General features: G+C 42.7%; 1 protein-coding gene across 5 annotated transcripts in view; it reads left to right on the top strand.

The window, feature by feature from the left end:
• The window catches only part of LOC108705243 (dedicator of cytokinesis protein 6), a 75,846-nt gene extending 53,999 nt beyond the window's left edge, over positions 1–21,847 (top strand). For 4 of the 5 annotated variants that reach the window (XM_018242041.2, XM_041587255.1, XM_018242040.2 and 1 more), the window contains 23 exons: positions 45–215; positions 5,782–5,921; positions 6,568–6,737; positions 6,942–7,093; positions 7,329–7,511; positions 7,686–7,812; positions 8,036–8,120; positions 8,800–8,896; positions 8,990–9,124; positions 9,426–9,578; positions 9,986–10,144; positions 10,288–10,388; positions 11,751–11,943; positions 12,900–13,043; positions 13,157–13,288; positions 14,487–14,501; positions 15,377–15,502; positions 16,493–16,582; positions 16,790–17,026; positions 18,699–18,842; positions 19,573–19,679; positions 19,779–19,946; positions 20,139–21,847. In XM_018242041.2, coding sequence (XP_018097530.1) covers positions 45–215; positions 5,782–5,921; positions 6,568–6,737; positions 6,942–7,093; positions 7,329–7,511; positions 7,686–7,812; positions 8,036–8,120; positions 8,800–8,896; positions 8,990–9,124; positions 9,426–9,578; positions 9,986–10,144; positions 10,288–10,388; positions 11,751–11,943; positions 12,900–13,043; positions 13,157–13,288; positions 14,487–14,501; positions 15,377–15,502; positions 16,493–16,582; positions 16,790–17,026; positions 18,699–18,842; positions 19,573–19,679; positions 19,779–19,946; positions 20,139–20,175 — 3,066 coding nt within the window. In that variant the 3' untranslated portion in view covers positions 20,176–21,847. The remainder of the gene's footprint in view (positions 1–44; positions 216–5,781; positions 5,922–6,567; positions 6,738–6,941; positions 7,094–7,328; positions 7,512–7,685; positions 7,813–8,035; positions 8,121–8,799; positions 8,897–8,989; positions 9,125–9,425; positions 9,579–9,985; positions 10,145–10,287; positions 10,389–11,750; positions 11,944–12,899; positions 13,044–13,156; positions 13,289–14,486; positions 14,502–15,376; positions 15,503–16,492; positions 16,583–16,789; positions 17,027–18,698; positions 18,843–19,572; positions 19,680–19,778; positions 19,947–20,138) is intronic. The other variant, XM_018242043.2, reaches the window with a different exon arrangement.
• The last annotated feature ends 746 nt before the right edge of the window (positions 21,848–22,593 follow it).

The following is a 22,593-nucleotide window of genomic DNA, read 5'->3' as shown; positions in this document are numbered from 1 at the left end:
TGCTGCCATTATGATATTCTCACTGGCTGCCTCTATGTTTCTAGGTGAATAACAAGCTGGCAACAGCACAGAACCCAAATGCCTTGATATCTATGCGCATGGATCTGATCCGCATCGTCTGCTCCCATGAGCACTACGTCTCCTTGAACTTACCCTGTGGCACTCTGACGCCCCCAAACTCCCCAACTCCTTCTATCTCCTCCACCACCTCCCAGGTAAGTAATATGAGACACTGGGGTATATTTATCAAAGAGTGAAGTTAGAGATCTCCACAGTCCACTAGAGGGAAATACCGCCACTCTCCATTTATTTCTATGACTTCCTGTTTTCAGCTTAAACTTCCAGGGCTAGGGCTTGAGCATGCTCAGTTTGCACCTCTCTACCTCCCTTTTCCTTCCTCCCTACTCCCCTCCCTGAAGTAATCTGAGCCCAGAGCTATGAGTGACCTGGGAGAGAACAACATTGCGACATGCTGAAGTTGAGTGGATACTTGTAACTTTCAGTAAACTCAAACTGCTTCAAAGCAAACCAGTTCGGTGTGTATCACATACAAAGTATCTTTTGGTTACAACTTAGCCTTTAATTAAATTACATTAAAATGAGGGAACGCTCGCTAGTAACACACACACTGCTACAACCAGCCGTTGGCAGTGCAGGACACGTCCTTAAAAAACAATTAATTAAAAAACGCAACTGGTGGAACAAGTGGAGCTTGGTATTAAGTTAAAGGGATACTGTCATGGGAAAAAATTTTTTTTTCCAAATGAATCAGTTAATAGGGCTGCTCCAGCAGAATTCTGCACTGAAATCCATTTCTCAAAAGAGCAAACAGATTTTTTTTATATTCAATTTTGAAATCTGACATGGGGCTAGACATATTGTCAATTTCCCAGCTGCCCCTGGTCATGTGACTTGTGCCTGCACTTTAGGAGAGAAATGCTTTCTGGCAGGCTGCTGTTTTTCCTTCTCAATGTAACTGACTGTGTCTCAGTGGGACATGGGATTTTACTATTGAGTGTTGTACTTAGATCTACCAGGCAGCTGTTATCTTGTGTTAGGGAGCTGTTATCTGGTTACCTTCCCATTGTTCTTTTGTTTGGCTGCTGGGGAGGGGGGGGAAGGGAGGGGGTGATATCACTCCAACTTGCAGTACAGCAGTAAAGAGTGATTGAAGTTTATCAGAGCACAAGTCACATGACTTGGGGCAGCTGGGAAATTGACAATATGTCTAGCCCCATGTCAGATTTCTAAATTGAATATAAAAAAATCTGTTTGCTCTTTTGAGAAATGGATTTCAGTGCAGAATTCTGCTGGAGCAGCACTATTAACTGATTCATTTAGAAAAAAAATTTCTTTGCCATGACAGTATCCCTTTAAGAGTATTCTTCCAAGTCCCTAATGAGCAATACCTGCCTAACTACGTAGGGACAAGGTGGGAGCTAGGCACCCCACCGTCCACCTATGCCGCCCAACGCGTTTTGCCGACTATCTCGGCTTCTTCAGTGGCGAGCAACCCCTCGCATCAAGGTATAAGTAGCAGCCGTCTCCTAATACGTCACGATCTTGCGAGATTTTCGCGGGCCGTGACTTCCCGGGTTGGTGACGTCATGTGCTGAAACAGTGAGCAGCTCCTTGCGCCAGTACCAGCTTCTTATTGTCATATTACGCATGTCTCAAACCAGTAACCATGGCGATATATGTACATTAAATATTACATTTTCAACTCACTATGAATGAGAACACAACAAGAAAGTCTCCAGTGTTCTTTATATCATTGAAGCTATAACTAGAACACATCAATTATGTAAAGGAGAGGAAAACGTTGTAAATGAATGTCAATGAAAATTGAAGATTAAAAGGGCAGAGAGATAATTCTGTAGGATCGATTCCCACATGGGTAATGTTGGTCCTTGTGTAAATGTGATAAGGGAGGTGCGATTTTTTTTTTATGCCAATTGTCATACATATTGATGGTCAAGAGAAAGTGTGCAATTGGGTAGCCTATTGTATATAAATAGTCGCAAAATGATGGCATTGAATGCTAGCAAAGTGAGAGATACTTGAACAATGCGTAAAAACTGGTAGATACGATGTAATAATAGGAAGAGAATAAAATAGTTAATGCATATTATTGGGGCTTATAATAAGGGCTTGAATGTAAACCCTTCATTTAACCCATTAGGGGATCGGCTATTAAGCCAATAGATCCATTTGGCTTCACACTGAAAGAGTTTTTTATCTATATCGCCAACTCTAGTCGTGGGTTCGAAATGTTCCACAGCCACGAACTTCATTATGTTAGCGTTACCATCATGTAATTCATTGGCGTGATTAGCTACCGAAGTGTTGTGTTTGTTTCTTACATCTCCTACGTGTTCAAGGATTCGCCGCCTGAATTCTCTGCGAGTTTTTCCTACAAATACCTTGTCACAACCACATCTCACACTATAAACCAGCCCTGTTGTTTTACAGTTCATAAAATGAGTGAGTTCAAATTCATTTGTGTCCATTCTTTTGGTTTTTTCAATAAACGGACAGGCTTGACAGCTGCCACATTTGTAGTGTATTTTGACAGCCATGTAGATTTATTAGTAGTGGAATCAGGCAATTCCTAAGGTTTTTACTTCTCCTGAAGGTGATCCGTGGTTGGTCAGCTATTATCTGCTTCAGGTCTCTATCTTGTTCTAAAATATGCCAATGTTTTGCTAATATCCGGGTAATTTCTTTGTGTTGCCGGCTATAATCCCCAATAAGTCTTATTAGGTTGCTGCTTTCTTGTTTTTTAGGAATTAATAGTGAAGTCCGGTTCATAGCCAATGCTTGTTTGTAGGCTCTTTTGAGGCAGTTGTGACTGTAACCTCTTGATTTTAATCTCGCTTACAGTTTTTCTGCTTTGACTTTAAAGTCCTCTATTGTGCTACAGAGCCTTTTAATTCTACAATATTGTCCTGTGGGGATCCCTGTGATGGTACTGAGGGGCTGTTTGCGTTTAAAAGACTATTTGTGGCTGTTTCCTTGCGGTATACTGTGGTTTGGAGATTGTGGTTGTCACCCCTGTATATTCGTATATACAAAAATTTGATAGTATCTTTATGGATCTCTGCTGTTACTTTTAGATTAATATCATTAGTGTTAAGTTTGTTTACAAAGTCAAAAAAAGTCTATTTGAGTGCCAGACCATATTACTATCACGTCATTGATATAGCATAGCCAAAGCATTATGGATGGTGTGTATTCTGACAGGGCTTCGCTAAAGACAAAATTGCGTTGCCACCATCCTAGGTACAAATTGGCATATGATGGTGCGCACGTGCTGCCCATCGCTGTCCCTCTTAGCTGATGGTAATACTTGTTGTTAAAAGTAAAATAATTATGTTTTAGGATGAATTCCAACAGTTCAATGATAAATTAATTATGTTTCCTAAACTGTTGACCACGTTGGCTTAATGTATCTTTAACAGCTAATAGGCCCACATCATGCAAGATGCTGGTGTATAGTGATTCGATATCTAAACTGGAAAATGAGGTTCAATGTAGATAAATGCAGGTTATGCACTTTGGCAAAAATAATATAAATGCAAGTTATACACTAAATGGCAGTGTGTTAGGAGTTTCCTTAAATGAGAAGGATCTTGGGGTCTTTGTAGATAACACGTTGTCTAATTCTGGGCAGTGTCATTCTGTGGCTACTAAAGCAAATAAAGTTCTGTCTTGCATAAAAAAGGGCATTAACTCAAGGGATGAAAACATAATTCTGCCTCTTTATAGGTCCCTGGTGAGGCCTCATCTGGAGTATGGGGGCAGTTTTGGACTCCAGTCCTTAAGAGGGATATAAATGAGCTGGAGAGAGTGCAGAGACTAAGTGCAACTAAACTGGTTAGAGGGAGGGAAGACTTAAATTATGAGGGGAGACTGTCAAGGTTGGGGTTGTTTTCTCTGGAAAAAAGGCGCTTGCGAGGGGACATGATTAGACTTTACAAGTACATTAGAGGACATTATAGACAAATAACAGGGGACCTTTTTACCCATAAAGTGGATCACCGTACCAGAGGCCTCCCCTTTAGACTAGAAGAAAAGAACTTTCATTTGAAGCAACGTAGGGGGTTCTTCACAGTCAGGACAGTGAGGTTGGGGAATGCACTGCCGGGTGATGTTGTGATGCTGATTCAGTTAATGACTATAAGAATGGCTTGGATAATTTTTTGGACAGACATAATATCAAAGGCTATTGTGATACTAAACTCTATAGTTAGTATAGGTATGGGTATATAGAATTTGAGTAAAAGTAGGGAGGGGTGTGTGTATGGGGCTGGGTTTTCATTTGGAGGGGTTGAACTTGATGGACTTTGTCTTTTTTCAACCCAATTTAACTATGTAACTATGTAACTATGATGCCACTGATCCTCCCCTAGAGTTATGCCCTCTAGATGACGCAGGGCAACCATGGTGTCCTGGATGAAAGAAGGTAAACTAGTAACAAAGGATTTCAAAATTTCATCCACATAGATGCTCGATGGTTCAGTTAGACTCCCTATTCCAGACACTGTGTATTATTGGAAATTTTGGGAAAAGTGTAGAATGCTGGTATTATGGGAGTTTTGACCACTAAAAAGGCAAATTCCTCTTTGCTTATTATGTCTAAAGGTGGCCATACACGGGCCGATAAAAGCTGCCGACAGACCGTGTCGGCAGCTTATTGGCCCGTGTATGGGGGCCCCCGACGGGCTTCCCCGATCGAGATCTGGCCGAAAGTCGGCCAGATCTCGATCGGATGGGATTAAAAATCCCGTCGGATCGCGGCCGCATCTGTTCGTTGATGCGGTCCCGCGATCCGACCACCCGTTTGGCAAACGCTAGGATCCGATCGTTGGGCCCTAGGGCCCACGATCGGATCAGCCCGATATTGCCCACCTCAAGGTGGGCATATCGGAGGGAGATCCGCTCGTTTGGCGACATCGCCAAACGAGCGGATCTATCCGTGTATGGCCACCTTTAGGCTCTATAACTCTTTAAGATGGTTAGAAGTTGTGCCTGGATCCCCCTTTAATACCACATAGCAGTTAGTATTGCCAAGTTGGCGTTTGCATTCCTGTACATAGGACGTGCTGTCAAGAACCACTATATTGCCCCCTTTTGTCGCTGGGTTTAATTACTGTGTCTGGATTTCCTTCTAATCCTTTCAACCCTTGCCTTTCTTTAAAGGATATATTGTTCCCTATCTGCTTATGCTGGCGACCCTTATGGAGCAAATCTTTCAGATCCCTGGTGCAGCCTTCAATGAAGGTCTCCACCTTTGTGCAGACAGAATTGGGAGGAGTGAAAGTGCTTTTTGGTCTAAGGTTCGTAAAAGCAGGGAGAGACTCAGACAGGAAGTGATGTCACACCAAGCTAATATGGCAGCTGCTATTCTAAACAAACAGAGAGCTTCTAGAGCTGTTTACTCAGGTATGGTAAAGCATTCTGTAGAATAAATATATAGTGTTATAGCTTGCGCTATTGTGGCTACCAAACTGCTTTGGTAGCTTTCCTTCTCCTTTAAAGGCATATTTATCAAATGGGGAACTTGCACTTTCACCCTTTGATAAACGCCTTTAGAAATCCCATAGAAATGAATGGAGAGAGGGGGTATTTCACTCTAGTGGATTGTGGCTATCTCTAACTTCACTCTTTGATAAATATATCCCATAGAGTGGAGTCTGTCCCTCCCACAGTAGGGTGAATAACAGCAGGGAGATACGGGGAGGTGACCCCGCTGATCCCCCCTCTCGTTTTCTTCCTCAGAGCTCGGTGTTCTCCAGCCCGGCCCAGGACAGGACTATCACAAACATGTTTGAACTGTCGGTGCCATTCAGACAGCAGCACTTCCTCGCCGGCCTGATCCTGACTGAACTTTGCCTTATACTGGAGCCCGATGTAGAAGGGTGAGAGGACTGATCCGAAAAGCACTAACTCTGGCTGCATTGTCTCTGGCTTTTGCCACATTTAAAGGAACAGTTCAGTGGAAAAAAATAAACTGGGTTAATAGATAGGTTGTGCAAAATAAAAAATGTTTCTAATATAGTTAGTTAGCCAAAAATGTAATGTATAAAGACTGGAGTGACTGGGTGACTAACATTATAGCCAGAACACTACTTCCTGCTTTTCAGCTCTCTAACTCTGAGTTAGTCAGGACTATAAGGGGAGCCACATGGGACATAACTGTTCAGTGAGTTTGCAATTGATCCTCGGCATTCAGCTCAGATTCAAAAGAAACCGTTATGACCCATGTGACCCCCCTCAAATCTCTGGTTACTGCCTGGTAACCAATCAGTGGAAACCAAGAGAGCTGAAAAGCAGGAAGTAGTGTTCTGGCTATTATGTTACACATCCAGTCACTCCAGTCTTTGTACATTACATTTTTGGCTAACTATATTAAAGTCAGTTAGAATATGACCGCTCAAGACTCACCCCACCACCCCATGTCCCTCCAATGTATTTACCCAGTTTTTATCTTTACACTGAACAATTCCTTTAAAGGGTCACTATAGTTTCATACTACTTTCTACTTTCATACTACTTTCTCCACAGAGTATTCTTCCTCCAGAAAAAGTCCATTAGCACCCTGCACAATCTGCTCTGCAGCCACGACACTGACCCCCGCTATGCAGAGCCACTGGTTAAAGAGAGTGTCGCTCGCCTCTACCTACCCCTGATTGGTATCTTACTGGAGAATCTGCCCCAGCTGTATGACTTTACAGGTAAGTGCCAGCAGGCTAAACTTTGCCTTTGCATATAGAAGGTCCATATCTGTTGAGTTATAAGAGTACCCCTGGAACTATAGCAGGGTGACTGTTACCCCAATGTTTCTATATATCTGTAACCTTGTTATGAGCTAAGGGGGTCCAGCCTGAAGGCCAGTTAGGGTGAGCTGCTTGAGGCCATAATTGAGTTTCTCCCACTAGATCCGCACGCACACCGGACACGCCATGCTTCTGCACTTATGGATGAGGTGGATTCGGATGGAACAACCATAAATCCGACAGTTGCCATGGCAATAGCTGGATCCCCCTTACCTGTTCCACAGAAAACCAATAACTTCCCTCTACCTCCTTGTGTAAGTAAATGCCCCAAATAACCATTGACTTTTCATTGTCTCAATGGCCCCACTCTTCTGCAGGAATGGCACCGTTCCTGTTGCAAACTACCTCTCTTATCATTCCAGTGAGCTAATGCTAATACAAGTATTTTTTTCTCTCTTGTTGGGGCAATTACATTACACCCTTAAATTACAGCCCTATGTACAGGATATATATATATATATATAATATTTGCCTCGCCTGTTTTTGCAGCCTGCCAGGGCAGGTAGCACCCTCTCTGCTGATGCCAGTCGCAATCTGCTTGTCTGTGCACTGTGGGTGTTGAAGAACGCAGAAAGGGAATTTTTGCACCGTTGGTTCTCCAACCTGACTGTGCTACAGCTCACTCGCCTTCTGGAGCTACTCAGCCTGAGCGTGTCCTGCTTCCAGTACAAGGTTAGTTCTACTCATTGCCATTATATTGCCTTCACCCTACCAGTATGTGACAAGCTTACACCTCTAGAGCTTGGCACATCTAGTGGAAAACAGCCACAGTCTAAATGTCTTTTTACTGCAATTCGTGTACAACTGGCCTTATTATTTTATTTCTCTCTGCTCTCCCCGTACCAGGGTAAGAAGGCCTTTGAACGTATAAACAGTCTGACATTTAAGAAGTCACTGGATATGAAGGCCCGATTAGAAGAGGCCATACTAGGGACAATAGGGGCCCGGCAGGACATGGTGAAACGCAGCAGAGGTGAGTTATGACATATGGGTCTCTGGCCCTGTGGATGTTAATGCAACAGAGTGTGTAACAAGCAGTGTTACATAACTACCTGCAACCCCTGGACACAGGGCCCTTACTCAAAGACAGGATAGTATTTAGCATGAGAGGTTAGGGTGCCTTTGCATTTAAGAAGCTTATTCATGTCAGCTTTTACCCTAACTTTTCCTCTTGCCTGACTCCATGATCCCTTCAGAACGTGGTCCCTTTGGCAACCAAGAGAACGTGCGATGGAGGAAAAACATTACTCAGTGGAGGCCGACCAGTGAAAAGACAGAGAAGTAAGTACGTGGAATATACAGTATGTACCAAATCCACTATTTTTGGATTTGGCTGATTCACAAAAGATTTGACCAAATATTGAACCGAATCCGAACCCTTATTTTCATATGTAATTTAGGGAAATGAGGAGGAAAGAAAACTGCACACACATCGCACGGCTAAAAAAAATGTACTTTCTTGTTTGTGCGTCGAAAAGTCGTGATTATTTTATTCAGATTTGGTTTGGCCAGGTACTTGGATTCGGCGAATCTTGCTGAAAAAGGCCAAATCCCAAACGGAATCCTGGATTCAGTACATCCCTAGTACATAACAAAAGGCAATTCTTGGTGATAGTAGTGCAGTCCCAGGTCTGATATCGTGAGGATGGCACTTTTGTTTTGCCGTTTTGTTGCATGTCAGGAGTTGGAGCAGCACATGATCACAGACATGACTCTTTTCTAAGCACTAAGTCAAGTGACTTCCAGTGCTTGGAGACTTGTCAGGGCTTTATGGTCAGACTCCTGTAGCTCCAAAACTACAACCGTTTCGGCAAAACAAAGTGTCGTCCTGGAGATGGCACTACTGAATCATCTAAAAGACAGTGGGCAAAATGAATGATACAAATAGATGTGTGGGAAAAGAACAGCCCTTTATAAAGTTAGTAAAGATTTGCACCCATCTTATCCATCTTATTTGTAGGACACAAGCAGAGCGAGAGCTAGAGATTATATTGGATGGAAATATGGCGACTGAGGCCAATTTGGTGGTGTTAGACACACTGGAGATCATTGTGCAGGTAAGGAAGTGGCATCACTATAGACTCGTAGTAATTTGACCCTCATTCAGGGCAGAAAGAAGGAAACTGGTCGTTTCTCTGTTCCTTTTGCAGACAGTGATGATGTCTGAGCTGAAAGAGAGCATTCTGGGAGGAGTGCTGAAAGTGATATTGCACAGCTTGGGCTGCGATCAGAGTGCTGTGTACCTGCAACACTGTCTGACCAGTCAGAGATCACTAGTGAGCAAGGTAAGCGGAGACATAAGAGCAATGGTTTGAGCAAAGAAGGGAAACAAGTCCATGAGTCTACTGATGTGATGTAAAAGTTGTGTATTCGAACAAATACAACTGTACAAAGTGAACAATGTTTTGCAAGGTGATGGGCAATATAAGTCTACAGTGTTGTACAAACATCTAGTGGGAAAGATAGGCTTAGAAATTGGGCTCGTTATCTACACATTCAGGAAAAATGTTACGTCACACAAATCCTCCAAATGTCTACTATTCACTTTCTAACAAGCCCCCCCCTTTCTTTATCCCTCTTGTGCAGTTCCCAGAGATGCTCTTCGAAGATGACACAGAACTGTGCTCTGATCTATGTCTCCGGCTCCTGCGCCACTGCAGTAGTTGTATCAGTAGTGTCCGTACACAGGCCAGTGCCTCCCTCTACCTGCTCATGAGGCAGAACTTTGAGATTGGAAATGTAAGAGACAAGCGATAGTGTCTGCTATTTCTACTGCAGGATGCAGATAGAAGGGAACTATGGGATATGAGTCTGTCCCTCCCACTGCAGGGTGATACAGTGACACAGACAGGAGGGAACTATGGGACATGAGTCTGTCCCTCCCACTGCAGGGTGATACAGTGACACAGACAGGAGGGAACTATGGGACATGAGTCTGTCCCTCCCACTGCAGGGTGATACAGTGACACAGACAGGAGGGAACTATGGGACATGAGTCTGTCCCTCCCACTGCAGGGTGATACAGTGACACAGACAGGAGGGAACTATGGGACAGGAGTCTGTCCCTCCCACTGCAGGGTGACATAGACAGGAGCTGTAGATCTGGACAGTCTTATAACTCTGAACATTTTTATTTGTTGTACCAGAATTTTGCTCGGGTAAAGATGCAGGTCACCATGTCCCTATCCTCATTAGTGGGGACATCACAGAAGTTTAATGAGGAGCACCTACGCCGGTCGCTAAAGACCATCCTGACGTATTCAGAGGAAGATCTGGAGATGAGAGACACAACTTTCCCAGAGCAGGTATGAGTAAGGCAAGTAGGGCCTCTAAATAAATCCAAGGTCAAGGGAAATGTATACTTGTAAAGCAAATTTGTTGGCAGTCAGTGCTAGTCATGTATGAATTGTTTTACTGAGACCATAACAGAAGTCCTGATCCTTTGTAGGTCCAGGATCTGGTGTTCAATCTGCACATGATCCTTACAGACACCGTGAAGATGAAAGAGCATCAGCAAGACCCTGAGATGTTAATGGATTTAATGTATAGGTGAGACCCACATGTGTACAGTACCCTATCACTAGTCCAATAGTGTCAGATCCTTTGCTCCTTGTTCCGGATAACAGGTTCCACGTCTCTCTGTACAGACCTAAAATATTCCCTTGTCTGTCTTGTACATACCTTGAGATTTGAACAGACATTAAAGGGATACTGTCATGGGAAAAAAATTAACTGAGGTTAATAGTGCTGCTCCGGCAGAATTCTGCACTGATATCTGTTTCTCAAAAGAGCAAACAGATTTAATTTTGAAATCTTACATGGGGCAAGACATATTGCCAGTTTCCCAGGTGCCCCCAGTCATGTGACTTGTGCTCTGATAAACTTCAGTCACTATGGAGTGATATCACCCCCCTCATTTCCCCCTCAGCTAGGGTTGCTACCTTTTCTTGAAAAAAATCCTGGCCTTCCTATATATTTATCTTTTTACCCTATTAATAAATAAAATATAAATACAATAATTGGGATCAACCATAATTTTTACCGGCCAGGTGGCAACCCTACTCCCAGCAGCCTAACAACAGAACAATGGGAAGGTAACCAGATAGCAGCTCCCTAACACAAGATAACAGCTGCCTGGTAGATCTAAGAACAACACTCAATAGTAAAATCCAGGTCCCACTGAGACACATTCAGTTACATTGAGTAGGAGAAACAACAGCCTGCCAGAAAGCAGTTCCATCCTAAAGTGCTGGCTCTTTCTGAAAGCACATGACCAGGCAAAATGACCTGAGATGCATCTACACACCAATATTACAACTAAAAAATACACTTGCTGGTTCAGGAATGAAATTTTATATGCTGGAGTATTATTATTCGCAGTATAAATTAATTTGCAGTGTAATAAAATACAATTATTTTCAGTGTAAAAAGTTAAATTTAGAAATAAAAACAACATCATAAAAATAATGACAGAATCCCTTTAACATTCTAGTTCCATGCATCCATTATTGAAGGAGCTGGGTACGCACAGCATCCCTTCCCCCACAACTAAATCCATAGATTCTGGTTCAATGTCTGCCTTTAAAGGCCTTGAACCCTGGTTCTATGTCAGCCTATATCAGCCAGTAAAGGCCTGAATATTCTGTTTCCATTTCTGGAGATTGGGATTCTATTTCTGTCTCCTTAGAAAGCTGGTGAGGACCATTGACCCCTGTCCACCCACCAAACCATAGTTACAATATTACAGATGAGAAATACTTGTCTTATACATGAATGAGATCAAAAAGAATGTGGGAAGAATATGTCATTAGACACTTCAGGCCAACCATACAGATCAAGGGTATAGGCACATGGACATCTCAGTGGCTTTATAAACTGTAAAAAGGCACTTTTTATTTACTTATCCTTTAGGATTGCCAAAGGATACCAGAACTCACCAGACCTACGTCTTACATGGCTCCAAAATATGGCAGCCAAACACAGTGAACGTGGGAATCAAGCGGAGGCTGCACATTGTTTAGTACATGGCGCCGCCCTGGTGTCGGAATATCTCAGCATGCTGGAGGATGCCAGACATCTGCCCGTGGGCTGCGTCAGCTTCCAGGTACCTTCATGGACGTAAATGAATGGTCTCGTCTAAATGTGACTTCCTTGTCTAGTGAGGGACATGTATGATAAAATCTGAAGGGGGGCCTCTGAATAGTAAAGTGATTACTCACCACATAAAGGAAGAAGCCCAGGTGAACCGCCCTGAGCCCTCAAAAACGAAAATACAATGGAGCAGGCACTCAAAAAGAAGCAAAGCAAAGTAGAAAAAAGTTTATTATGTCCACAGCCTTACGTGTTTTGTGTTACAAACACTTATAGGCTATCTATACAGAGCTATACACAAGGTATTTAAAGGAGAAGGAAAGGTTAAAACTAAGTAAGCCTTATCAGAAAGGTCCATCTAAATATACCAGTAAACCCCCAAAGTAATGTTGCTCTGAGTCCCCTGTCAAAAGAAACACTGCATTTTTTTCCTTCTATTGTGTACTCATGGGCTTCTGTATCAGACTTCCTGCCTTCAGCTTAAACCTCATTGCCCTGGGCAAGAGCATGCTCAGTTTGCTCCTCTTCCCCTTCTCTACTGTAATCTGAGCCCAGAGCAGGGAGAGACTCAGGCAGGAAGTGATGTCACACCACATTAATACTGCAGCTCCTATTCTAAACAAACAGAGAGTTTCTAGAGCTTTTTACTCAGGTATGGTAAAATATTCTACAGAATAAATATAGCATTCTAGCTTGCACTATTGCAGCTAATCTATTGGCAATAAAATGCCTCCATAGCTTTCCTTCTCCTTTAAACAGATGTCCAAATTATCCAATCACCAGAATCCAAGAGTGCAAACTCATATGGGTGCCATATTGGTGCACCTTAGCTAGGTTTAAAATTAGCCAGAGCCATGTTTATACACCCAGATGTAGATGAAAATGCACCATCTGATCTGCCTATCTATAATATTGAATCAACCTTGTTATACAGTGGTTCTTTTGTAATCAGCCCCTTTATCCCCACAGAACATCTCGTCCAACATTCTGGAGGAGTCGGCAGTGTCTGATGACGTGGTATCGCCAGATGAGGAAGGAATATGCGCCGGCAAAAACTTCACAGAGGCAGGACTGGTGGGACTTCTGGAACAGGCTTGTGCCAGCTTTACCCTGGTATGGCCCTCTGATATTGGGCACAAGCCCAGACTTAGTCTAGATCCCATTTTGTAAATGTTTTTCTGTAGTTGCTGATTGGTGCTGTAAAATGTGTGTGTTGTATTGAACAGGGCGGCCTGTTTGAGGCTGTAAATGAAGTCTACAAGATACTTATTCCCATCTATGAAGCCAGTCGAGATTACAAAAAGTTGGCGGTGGTTCATGGAAAATTACAGGAGGTGTTCAGCAAGATTACCAACCAGGTGTGTGCCCCACAAACTGCCCATATTTATAACCCCGACTCCCTTTCATCCTATAAAGCACTCCCTAAATAAGAATTCAGGAAGGCTGACAAATTATGTTTCCTTTAAGGAACAGTTCAGTGTTAAAATAAAAACTGGGTAAAGCAGGAAGTAGTGCTCTGGCTATTATGTTACACATCCAGTCACTCCAGCCTTTATACATTACATTTTTGCCTAACTAACTATATTAGAAACATTTTTTATTTTGCACAGCCTATCTATTTATCCAGATTTTATTTTTAAACTGAACAATTCCTTTAAACTGGTTCCTAGGGGGATTTACACTCAGGGCTTTGTCCCAAAGAACATTTTTTTTACCTGTCCTGCAGAACTGCCCAGAGCCTGGCCTGTGCCACATATAAGGAACGGATTAATGAAGTGGCTGTTTTGTTTGTACGGTGTGATTCCCTGAGCAGTGGCAGGCTCTGGGCAGTGGGTACTAGTTGGTGCGTTTCCCAGTGATGTTTACAAGAAATAAGTGAGTCATTCTTCCCAGAATCAAGGCGTAGGACTGTGAGCCATTGCTACTGTGCAGGGGAAGTGCTTAGGAAATTCATTAGAATTCCTGCAGGGGAAATAGTGAAAGGTAGGCCCTATGGATATTATTGTGTATTAACCTGTGCTATTCACATTATTTCTCCCTGTTTATCTCTTTCTGGTGTCATTTATTCTTCCTTCATTTCTACCCTCCCATATCCCCCATGTGCTCCCGTATCCCCTTGTATGGTTTAACTTCTTCTTCCTCATATGTTTTACCCTCCCATATACCAATATGTTGTGTCATTTATTCTTCCTCAATTGTGATACCCCCCCCCCATGTGGATTAACTTCTCCTTCCTTGGTCTGTCACTCCCCCATGTGTAATATATGCCCTGACTTTTGTCCTCTCCTGATCACTCCTTACCCCCTCCTAACCCAATTACTTTCCTTCATTTCCATCCGTTCCTTCTCCTTGTTTCCTTGTACCTGTCATCATCTCCCCTCCTTCCATTTTAACTCCTCCCTTCTATTTCCACCTGTCACTTCTTTCCCTCTGCATTTCTGAGTATTATCCCTGTCAAATTTCTTCTCTCTCTTCCAAGTTCACATTGTAATAATTGCCCCTGTCCTTTCCCTCTCTTCCTCCTGCCTTCTGTCATTCTCCCTTGCTCCTGAGCAGATCACAAGCTGGGAGGTAGGCAGTGTGAAAATTAAACCAATATTCTATTTTCTCTCCGCTTCTCTTACCCACAATGCCTTGCTGCACATTGGCTAACTCCCCACTTCCACCCCCACTCATTACGCCAATGATAACTTTTTAATTATGCAGTAGGAGTCACTGTTTATATTCACTGTACCACCATAAGTGGCACGCCCAGGCCCAACTTCTCTCATTCAGATTTAATTATAAACCAATGGCAAAAGAAGTCTCCGCCCCGAGCATCACATTGACCAATGACTGCCTGTGAATCCCAGAACTGTCCAATCAGCTGATAAAGAATCCTACTGCATAATTAGAATGTGTGCACTGTTCTGTCTATCACAGAAGAGTGGATGATAAAATGACACGTTGTGATTGATTGGTATTTGCATGCACCCAGAAGTGTTCTAGCATGTCTGTGTGTATATGTACACTGTATTCCTGGTGCATTGTTGTATATTCCATGAATGGAAGCTGTGTGAGTTTCTGAGTGTTGTTAACTTCACAAGTGTGTTGGTGTGAGATTGTGTATGGCAGGTGTGCTTAGTACATCTATGTGTTGCGCCTCACACCCTCCCTAACATCACACACATACAGCGCTTGTCTCATTAGCATCTCATTAGTGCCGCCATGTTGCTAATTTAAATTTTTTTTCTCTTTCTCCCATTTTTCATGTTGCTGCTGCACCCGGATATTACTGGTGAGTGTCATAAACATCTTGCTCTTCTCCTTCCACAGATATATCCCTTATATTCCCACTTTCCTGTCCCACTCATAGCCCTCTCAGTTTCCCTACCTAAACAAAAAGATCTGGCACATCTATGGGCCTCCACTGACCCCCATGCTGTTTTGCCTCTTCAGATCCTTAGAGGATGTTTGGCACATATTTCCGCGTTGGTTTCTATGGTTCAAAGTTTGGAGACTTGGATGAACAGGAGTTTGTGTATAAGGAACCGTCTATAACCAAACTGGCAGAGATATCGCACCGACTGGAGGTAAAATGGTAGAGGCTTTAGGGTTGTAGCTTAAAGGGGAACGAACTATCGCCAAAATTAAAATTTAAAATAAGCTTCAGCATACTGAAATAAAATATGCTCAGCCAGGCAATGCGTTTAACACATTTATTTGCAGAAGTATTCGAAGAACAAGCTTTCGGGGACCAACCCCTTCCTCAGGTGCAATACACAGTGAACTCAACACATTTTAAATACCTCAGTACCCATGTGATACTAGCATGTGATTCGTTCATTCATTCATGCATACTGAAATAAGAAACTTTCTAAATACAATCAATTATAAAGTCTGTACCTTTTCTGAAATAATCAAGTTTATCTTTACTATTCCTCTCTCAGCATCTGTTTCTCTTCATTCTGTCTTCATTCAATAGTGGGGTGTCAGATGAATGATCCAATATATCTAATAGGGGGGCTCCTTTTGCCTCGAAGATGTATTAGAGCTCACTCTATTAAACTCACCAGACATCATGTCTCTCTACATGCAGAATTTGTGCAGGATTTTGTTTGTACTGGAATCCGTTATTTGAGTGAACTCTAATACATCTGCTAGGCAAAAGGACCCCTCCTATAAGATATATTGGATCTAACTGTCAATGAATAGCTGACACCCAACTGCTGCATGAAGACAGAATGAAGAGAAACAGATGCTGAGAGAGGAATAGTGAATATAAACTTGATTATTTCAGAAACAATACAGAATTTTTAATTGCTTGTATTTAGAAAGTTTCTTATCTCGGTATGAGGAAGCTTATATTACATTTTCATTTTCGCGATAGTTCCCCTTTAATAATGACCCCATTCATGTTATCCACATGGGATCTGTACAAGGACTACTACCCTGCTAGTGTAATGTGCAATGTAAGATATCAGATATCTCATTAGAGTATTGTAGTATTCTTTCTATGTGCAAGGAAATTTGGCTGAACAAGGTTGCCCACACCCACCATAACTTTTCCTTTCTGCCACCAGGAGTTCTACACTGAGAGATTTGGGGAAGGGACGGTGCAAGTTGTTAAAGATTCTAATCATGTGGATAAAAGCAAACTGGACCCAAACAAGGTGAGATCCACACTCTGCCAGATAGTATTGGGGACCCCTTCTGATTTGTGATTAAGGCTACGAGTGTAGAACTAATGTCAGCCTGGAAATGAATATTGATTATATGGTACATGGTACCAATGTGAGTATCCCTGACCTTTATATCTGTTTTAGGGAGACCACCACCATGTTGCTAAATCTGTCTGTTTATTGGTATATCCTTTATAGGCTTATATTCAAATCACATACGTAGAGCCATTTTTCGATACGTATGAACTGAAGGATCGCGTCACGTACTTCGACAAAAACTACAACCTCCGCACCTTCCTTTTCTGCACTCCCTTCACGCTGGACGGCCGAGCGCACGGAGAGCTGCACGAGCAATACAAGCGCAAGACGGTGCTCACCACGTTGCACGCCTTCCCCTACATCAAGACACGTATCAATGTGCTCGACCGGGAAGAGGTGAGGTAGACAGGGGGGTGTACTTGGAGGACATGAAGTAGGATGGTTGAGTTAGATTAAAGGATAAGTAAACCTTTAAAATAAGTGAATGTAAAATTGATGAGGGGGCTATTCTAATCACTTTTGCAATGTACATTATTTTTTTTTTTAATTCCAAGTTATTAAAGGATACATGTACTGTTAATATAAATGAATTAAGTTACAACACACCTGCTGGTCATTTTCCAACCATTCTGACTACAAAGTAGTCAAGGAAGTTGTCAGGAGAAAGAAAGAGGCTGCTCTGATGTTCTTCTGCTTAGGAAAGATTTGAGAAAGGTTTCTAATTTATTTTCTAATCAGAAGAACATAAGAGCAGCCCTTTTTCTTTCTCCTGACAACTTCCTTGACTACTTGGTGGTCAGAATGGTGGGGAAATGACCAGCAGGTGGCGCTGTTAAAAAAGAATGAATTCATATTAACAGTACATGTATCCTTTAATATCTTGTAATTTAACATTTACATTGCAAAAGTGCTTAGAATAGCACCTTCATCAATTTTTTTTATTTTAAAGGTTTACTTATTCTTTAATACACAGTGCGAGGAAATGAGGTGGATAGATGAAGGATGGAGGAAAGATGAGGTAGGATGATTATTGCCAGTCAGGAAGTGGAGACAAGGTGTACAGTATGGAAGATAGATGCAACTTATAGAATAGAGTAAGATAGGTGATTATCATAGATGGGGGACAGGGATGAGGCGAGGCCTAGAGAAGGAGTTAACTTGTGGAACGTAAGATAGTTGGAGGATAGAGATATGATAGGAGAGACAGAAGCACAAGGAGGAGGTCAACTAGTTGGATGGAGCTACTAAAGATGATGCAAGGATGCAAGATAGTTGGAAGTCGGGTAGATATAAAGCAGAGTGTTAATGCTTATGGCTGAGTTAAAGGGGAAGTAAAGTAATTTTATACTTGGGGGTGCCAAAAACTAGGCTCCCCCAAGTTATTCTATTTACATACCTGACACTCCAGGCTGGTGCTCCTATCAGCAGAAAACTGCACCGGCCCGAGGTTATACCAGTGAGAACCACGGAGAGATCCTCTTCTGGCTTCTTCTTGCTTCAAATTTCCTGGGGCAGATGCATACACAGTAGAAAGAAATGGGCAGCTTTTTCATTAAAGTTTGGCTTTTCACTCTACTGTGCATGCACAGCTGCGAGAAGAAAGAAGAAGCAGGAGGAGGATGGAAGAACCCCCGGGCAGGTGCAGTTTTCTGCTGATAGGAGCACAGGCCGGTGTGTCAGATAAGAAAATACAATAACTTGGGGGTGCCTAACTTTTGCCACCCCAAAAATAAAATGACTTTCCTTCTCCTTTAAGGTAGACAGTTAAAGCTTATTGACAATATAAAGTTGACAAATGGGGGACAGAGGAACAGACAGGGGAGCACAAGACTTTTGAAGGCCAGGTAGAAGTAAAGTAGATAGTTAAATCTTATGGATGGAGTAAGGAAGACAGAGAGTTAAATCTTATGGATGGAGTAAGGAAGACAGAGTTGCAGATAAGTATCATAGAGTATGAAGAAACTGTTGGAGTTATGGTAAATATCATACAGAATTCCACTTTGGAAAATCCTATTGTTGCCACTGGAGCAAAAATAATAACTAGAATTCTGCTGAAATGTGCAATTAGGTGGTGCTCATCCCGGTGGAAGTGGCCATTGAAGACATGCAGAAGAAGACTCAGGAGCTGGCGTTTGCCACTCACCAGGATCCAGCTGATGCTAAGATGCTACAGATGGTGCTGCAGGGCTGTGTAGGCACAACCGTCAACCAGGTGATAGCAGGGTTGTTTTATTTAACATGACTTGTAAATACAGCTATGGGATCCATTATCCGGAAACCCATTATCCAGATTGCTCCAAATAAAGGAATAGCTGTCTCCCATAGACTCCAAAATAATCCTAATTTTTAAAAAGGATTTCCCTTTTTTCTGTAATAATAAAACAGAACCTTGTACTTGATCCCATCTAAGCCTATTGGGTTTATTTAATGTTTTATTGATTTTCTATAAGACATAAGGTATAAAGATCCAAGTTACGGAAAGATAAGTTATCCGGAAAACCCCCATTCCTGCTCATTCTGGATATCCGGTCCCATACCTGTATTTTTCTCTGTAATGATAAAACAGTAACTTGTACTTGATCCAAACGGGGATATAATTAATCCTTATTGGAAGCAAAACCAACCTATTGGATTTGTTATATACTCCATTTTATTCAAATAATCCTAAATTTAAAAAATGATTTCCTTTTTCTCTGTAACAATAAAACAGTAGCTTGTACTTGATCCCAACTAAGATATAATTAATCCTTATTGGAGTCAAAACCAGCCTATTGGGTTTATTTAATGTTTAAATAATTTTTTAGAAGACTTACGGTATGAAGATCCAAATTACGAAAAGGTCTGTTATCCGGAAACCCCCATTCCTGCTCATTCTGGATAGCAGATCTCATACCTGTATTTTGCCTGTCTATTATGTGCTGATTGCACTTCTTTTCTTTCAGGGCCCTCTCGAGGTGGCCCAGGTGTTTCTGTCTGAGATCCCAGAAGATCCTCGACTTTACCGACTCCATAACAAGCTGCGATTGTGCTTCCGAGATTTTACCAAGAGGTGGGAAGACACAGAGGCACGGGGATTTTTGCTGAAAAGTGGGTTTGGGCCAGTTATTCCCTAATAATCTCAATGTTGTACTTCTTGTGTGGCCCACAGATGTGAGGATGCTTTGAAGAAGAACAAAACTCTGATTGGTCCAGACCAGCGAGAATATCACAGGGAGCTGGAGAGGAACTACCAGAGGCTTCGAGAGGCTCTTGCACCTTTAACATCTCGGAGGATACCACAACTCTATAATGACTTATTGCCCCACACTACTGCCAGGTAGGTGTTACATAACATTACTGTATTGCATAGCCAGAGAGAAGGGGACATACACTCCTGCTAGACTTTCTGCCTCAGAACTAGCTCAGTTAGTGACCTGAAAGCACACAGTGAAGATGCAGAGTATATAAAGAGAGTCCATACAGATATGAAGAACGGTTGATAACTCCTACAACTCTCTCCTCTTTGCAGAGATTCTCTGAATCGCTCAAGCCGTATTGACGTTTGAGATGCCCAGTGCCTTACTACTATTACCCCTTTCTGACGAGAAACACTAACGAAGAGGATAGCGGCGCACAGAATCACTCAGGGAGGCCAGTCTCCATAGAGGCCTAACTGGAGGGCTGAAATGCAGAGTTGTCGGGGCCCTGTGCTAACCTGGGTGCAAAGCTTCCTCTTCTGAGTGAACTTTCTCTGCTGTAACCTGTGGATCCAGATCTGGGACCAGAGAGACAGAGACTATGGTGGCTGAGAATGGAGTAAAAGCTGAGTGTTGATTGGGGGCAGGCAAAGAGGATAGGGCAGTGATTTCATTGCCCCCTATGGCTACCATGAAACCCCCATGGCAGTTGCATTGATCCTCAGGGACAACTAAGATCAGAGTGTTGCCAGGGAAGCCATAGCCTAGTGTCTGTTACCCCTATCCCAATGTCATGGATGCTTGTCCTGCTCTCACAAAATGTATGTTCTGCACTGTAGGAAGGATTCTGTTTATGTCTGGATACTGAGTTTGCCCTGTATCAGTGCCGCCATTGTGTTTCTGCTCTTGTGCAGGGTTATTGCACTCCCCTGACATGTCACTGTCACTGCATCCATCCCTATTGCTGTTACTACTGTCCTGCTGCCATGTCTGTTGTCACAGTATCAGTTACTTCCTGTTTTGTCACCCATTCCAACTGTGTTCTGTCGCCCATTGGGATTGAGTCTGTTTCACTGCCGCTTCCTGGTTTGTCACCCATTGAGACTATGTAAGTATGACTGCCGATTCCTGGTTTGTGACCCTGTGAGACTGTGTAAGTATGACTGTCACTTCCTAGTTTGTCCACCAGTGAGACTGTGTAAGTATGACTGTCACATCCTGGTTTGTCACCCAGTGAGACTGTGTAAGTATGACTGTCACTTCCTGGTTTGTCCACCAGTGAGATTGTTTAAGTATGACTGTCACTTCCTGGTTTATCACCCAGTGAGACTGTGAAAGTATGACTGTCACGTCCTGGTTTATCCACCAGTGAGATTGTGTAAGTATGACTGTCATTTCCTGGTTTATCACCCAGTGAGACTGTGTAAGTATGACTGTCACGTCCTGGTTATCACCCAGTGAGATTGTGTAAGTATGACTGTCACATCCTGGTTTATCACCCAGGGAGACTGTGTAAGTATGACTGTCACATCCTGGTTTATCACCCAGGGAGACTGTGTAAGTATGACTGTCACTTCCTGGTTTGTCCACTAGTGAGATTGTGTAAGTATGACTGTTACTTCCTGGTTTGTCACCCAGTGAGACTGTGTAAGTATGACTGTCACATCCTGGTTTATCACCCAGGGAGACTGTGTAAGTATGACTGTCACTTCCTGGTTTATCACCCAGGGAGATTGTGTAAGTATGACTGTCACATCCTGGTTTATCACCCAGGGAGACTGTGTAAGTATGACTGTCACTTCCTGGTTTGTCCACTAGTGAGATTGTGTAAGTATGACTGTCACTTCCTGGTTTATCACCCAGTGATACTGTTGTGTCAGTGTTTCTGCCTGTTCTGTCTCCCATTAGTTTATTGCCCGTTGGAACTATGTCTGTTCTGTCTCTCACACACTGTGACTGTCACTTCCTGTTATAGAGTGCTGCTGTCACTATATTATATATATGAGCCGTTTGTTTTGTAATAAAACCCTTGTAATGCTGAGCCTGTGTAACTGCTCTATAATATTGTGTTGGAATGATGTTGGATCCCCAGTGCCGACCCTTCTCCCCAACTGCAGCAAAGAAATCCATCAGGACTAGGGATGCGCCGACTCCAGGATTCAGTTCGGGATTCGGCTGAATCCTTGTGCCTGGCCGAATCCTAATTTGCATAGCAAATTATTGGTGGGATGGGAAATTGTACAACTTTCCATCACAAAACAAAGAAGTAAAAACATTTTTTCCACTTTTTCCCTTCCTAACCGATTCAGTTTGGTATTCGCCCAGATCTTTCATGGAGGATTCCAAATAGAATCCCTAATATTGGTGCATCCCTTATCAGGACGTCCCCATTACTTGCTGCCCATCTACATTTAATGGCTGCCACCTCACATCTTTACAACCATATAACACCCCCATCCTGCATGGCTATTTAGCAGTTCATTTAGGTGCGTGTTGCTGAAACCAGTGCAGTCTGCAGCATGCATGCAGGATATGGTGTCCACTTTTATAGGGGTGACATGGCACCAACTAAACAGGCTTCTTGTCTGTTATTTGTCCCTTTAAGTAGATGCTGATGTGCCAGAAGCTCAGGAGATGAACAATGAACTGATTTAGTCAATTAGCCATAAACTGGAACACGGTTTAAATGTCTACATTCATTAGAGTAACTGACTGTTCCGACTGCACACGGCTCCCAGCTCTATCTCTGCCTGTACTGCAACTGTCATGTGCTCTGCTCCAGATGCT

The sequence above is a fragment of the Xenopus laevis genome, chromosome 3L, assembly GCF_017654675.1.
Source record: "Xenopus laevis strain J_2021 chromosome 3L, Xenopus_laevis_v10.1, whole genome shotgun sequence".
Classification (NCBI taxonomy): Eukaryota; Metazoa; Chordata; class Amphibia; order Anura; family Pipidae; genus Xenopus; species Xenopus laevis.
The sequence above is the reverse complement of the archived record's forward strand: the minus strand, read 5'-3'. Positions and strand labels throughout refer to the sequence as shown.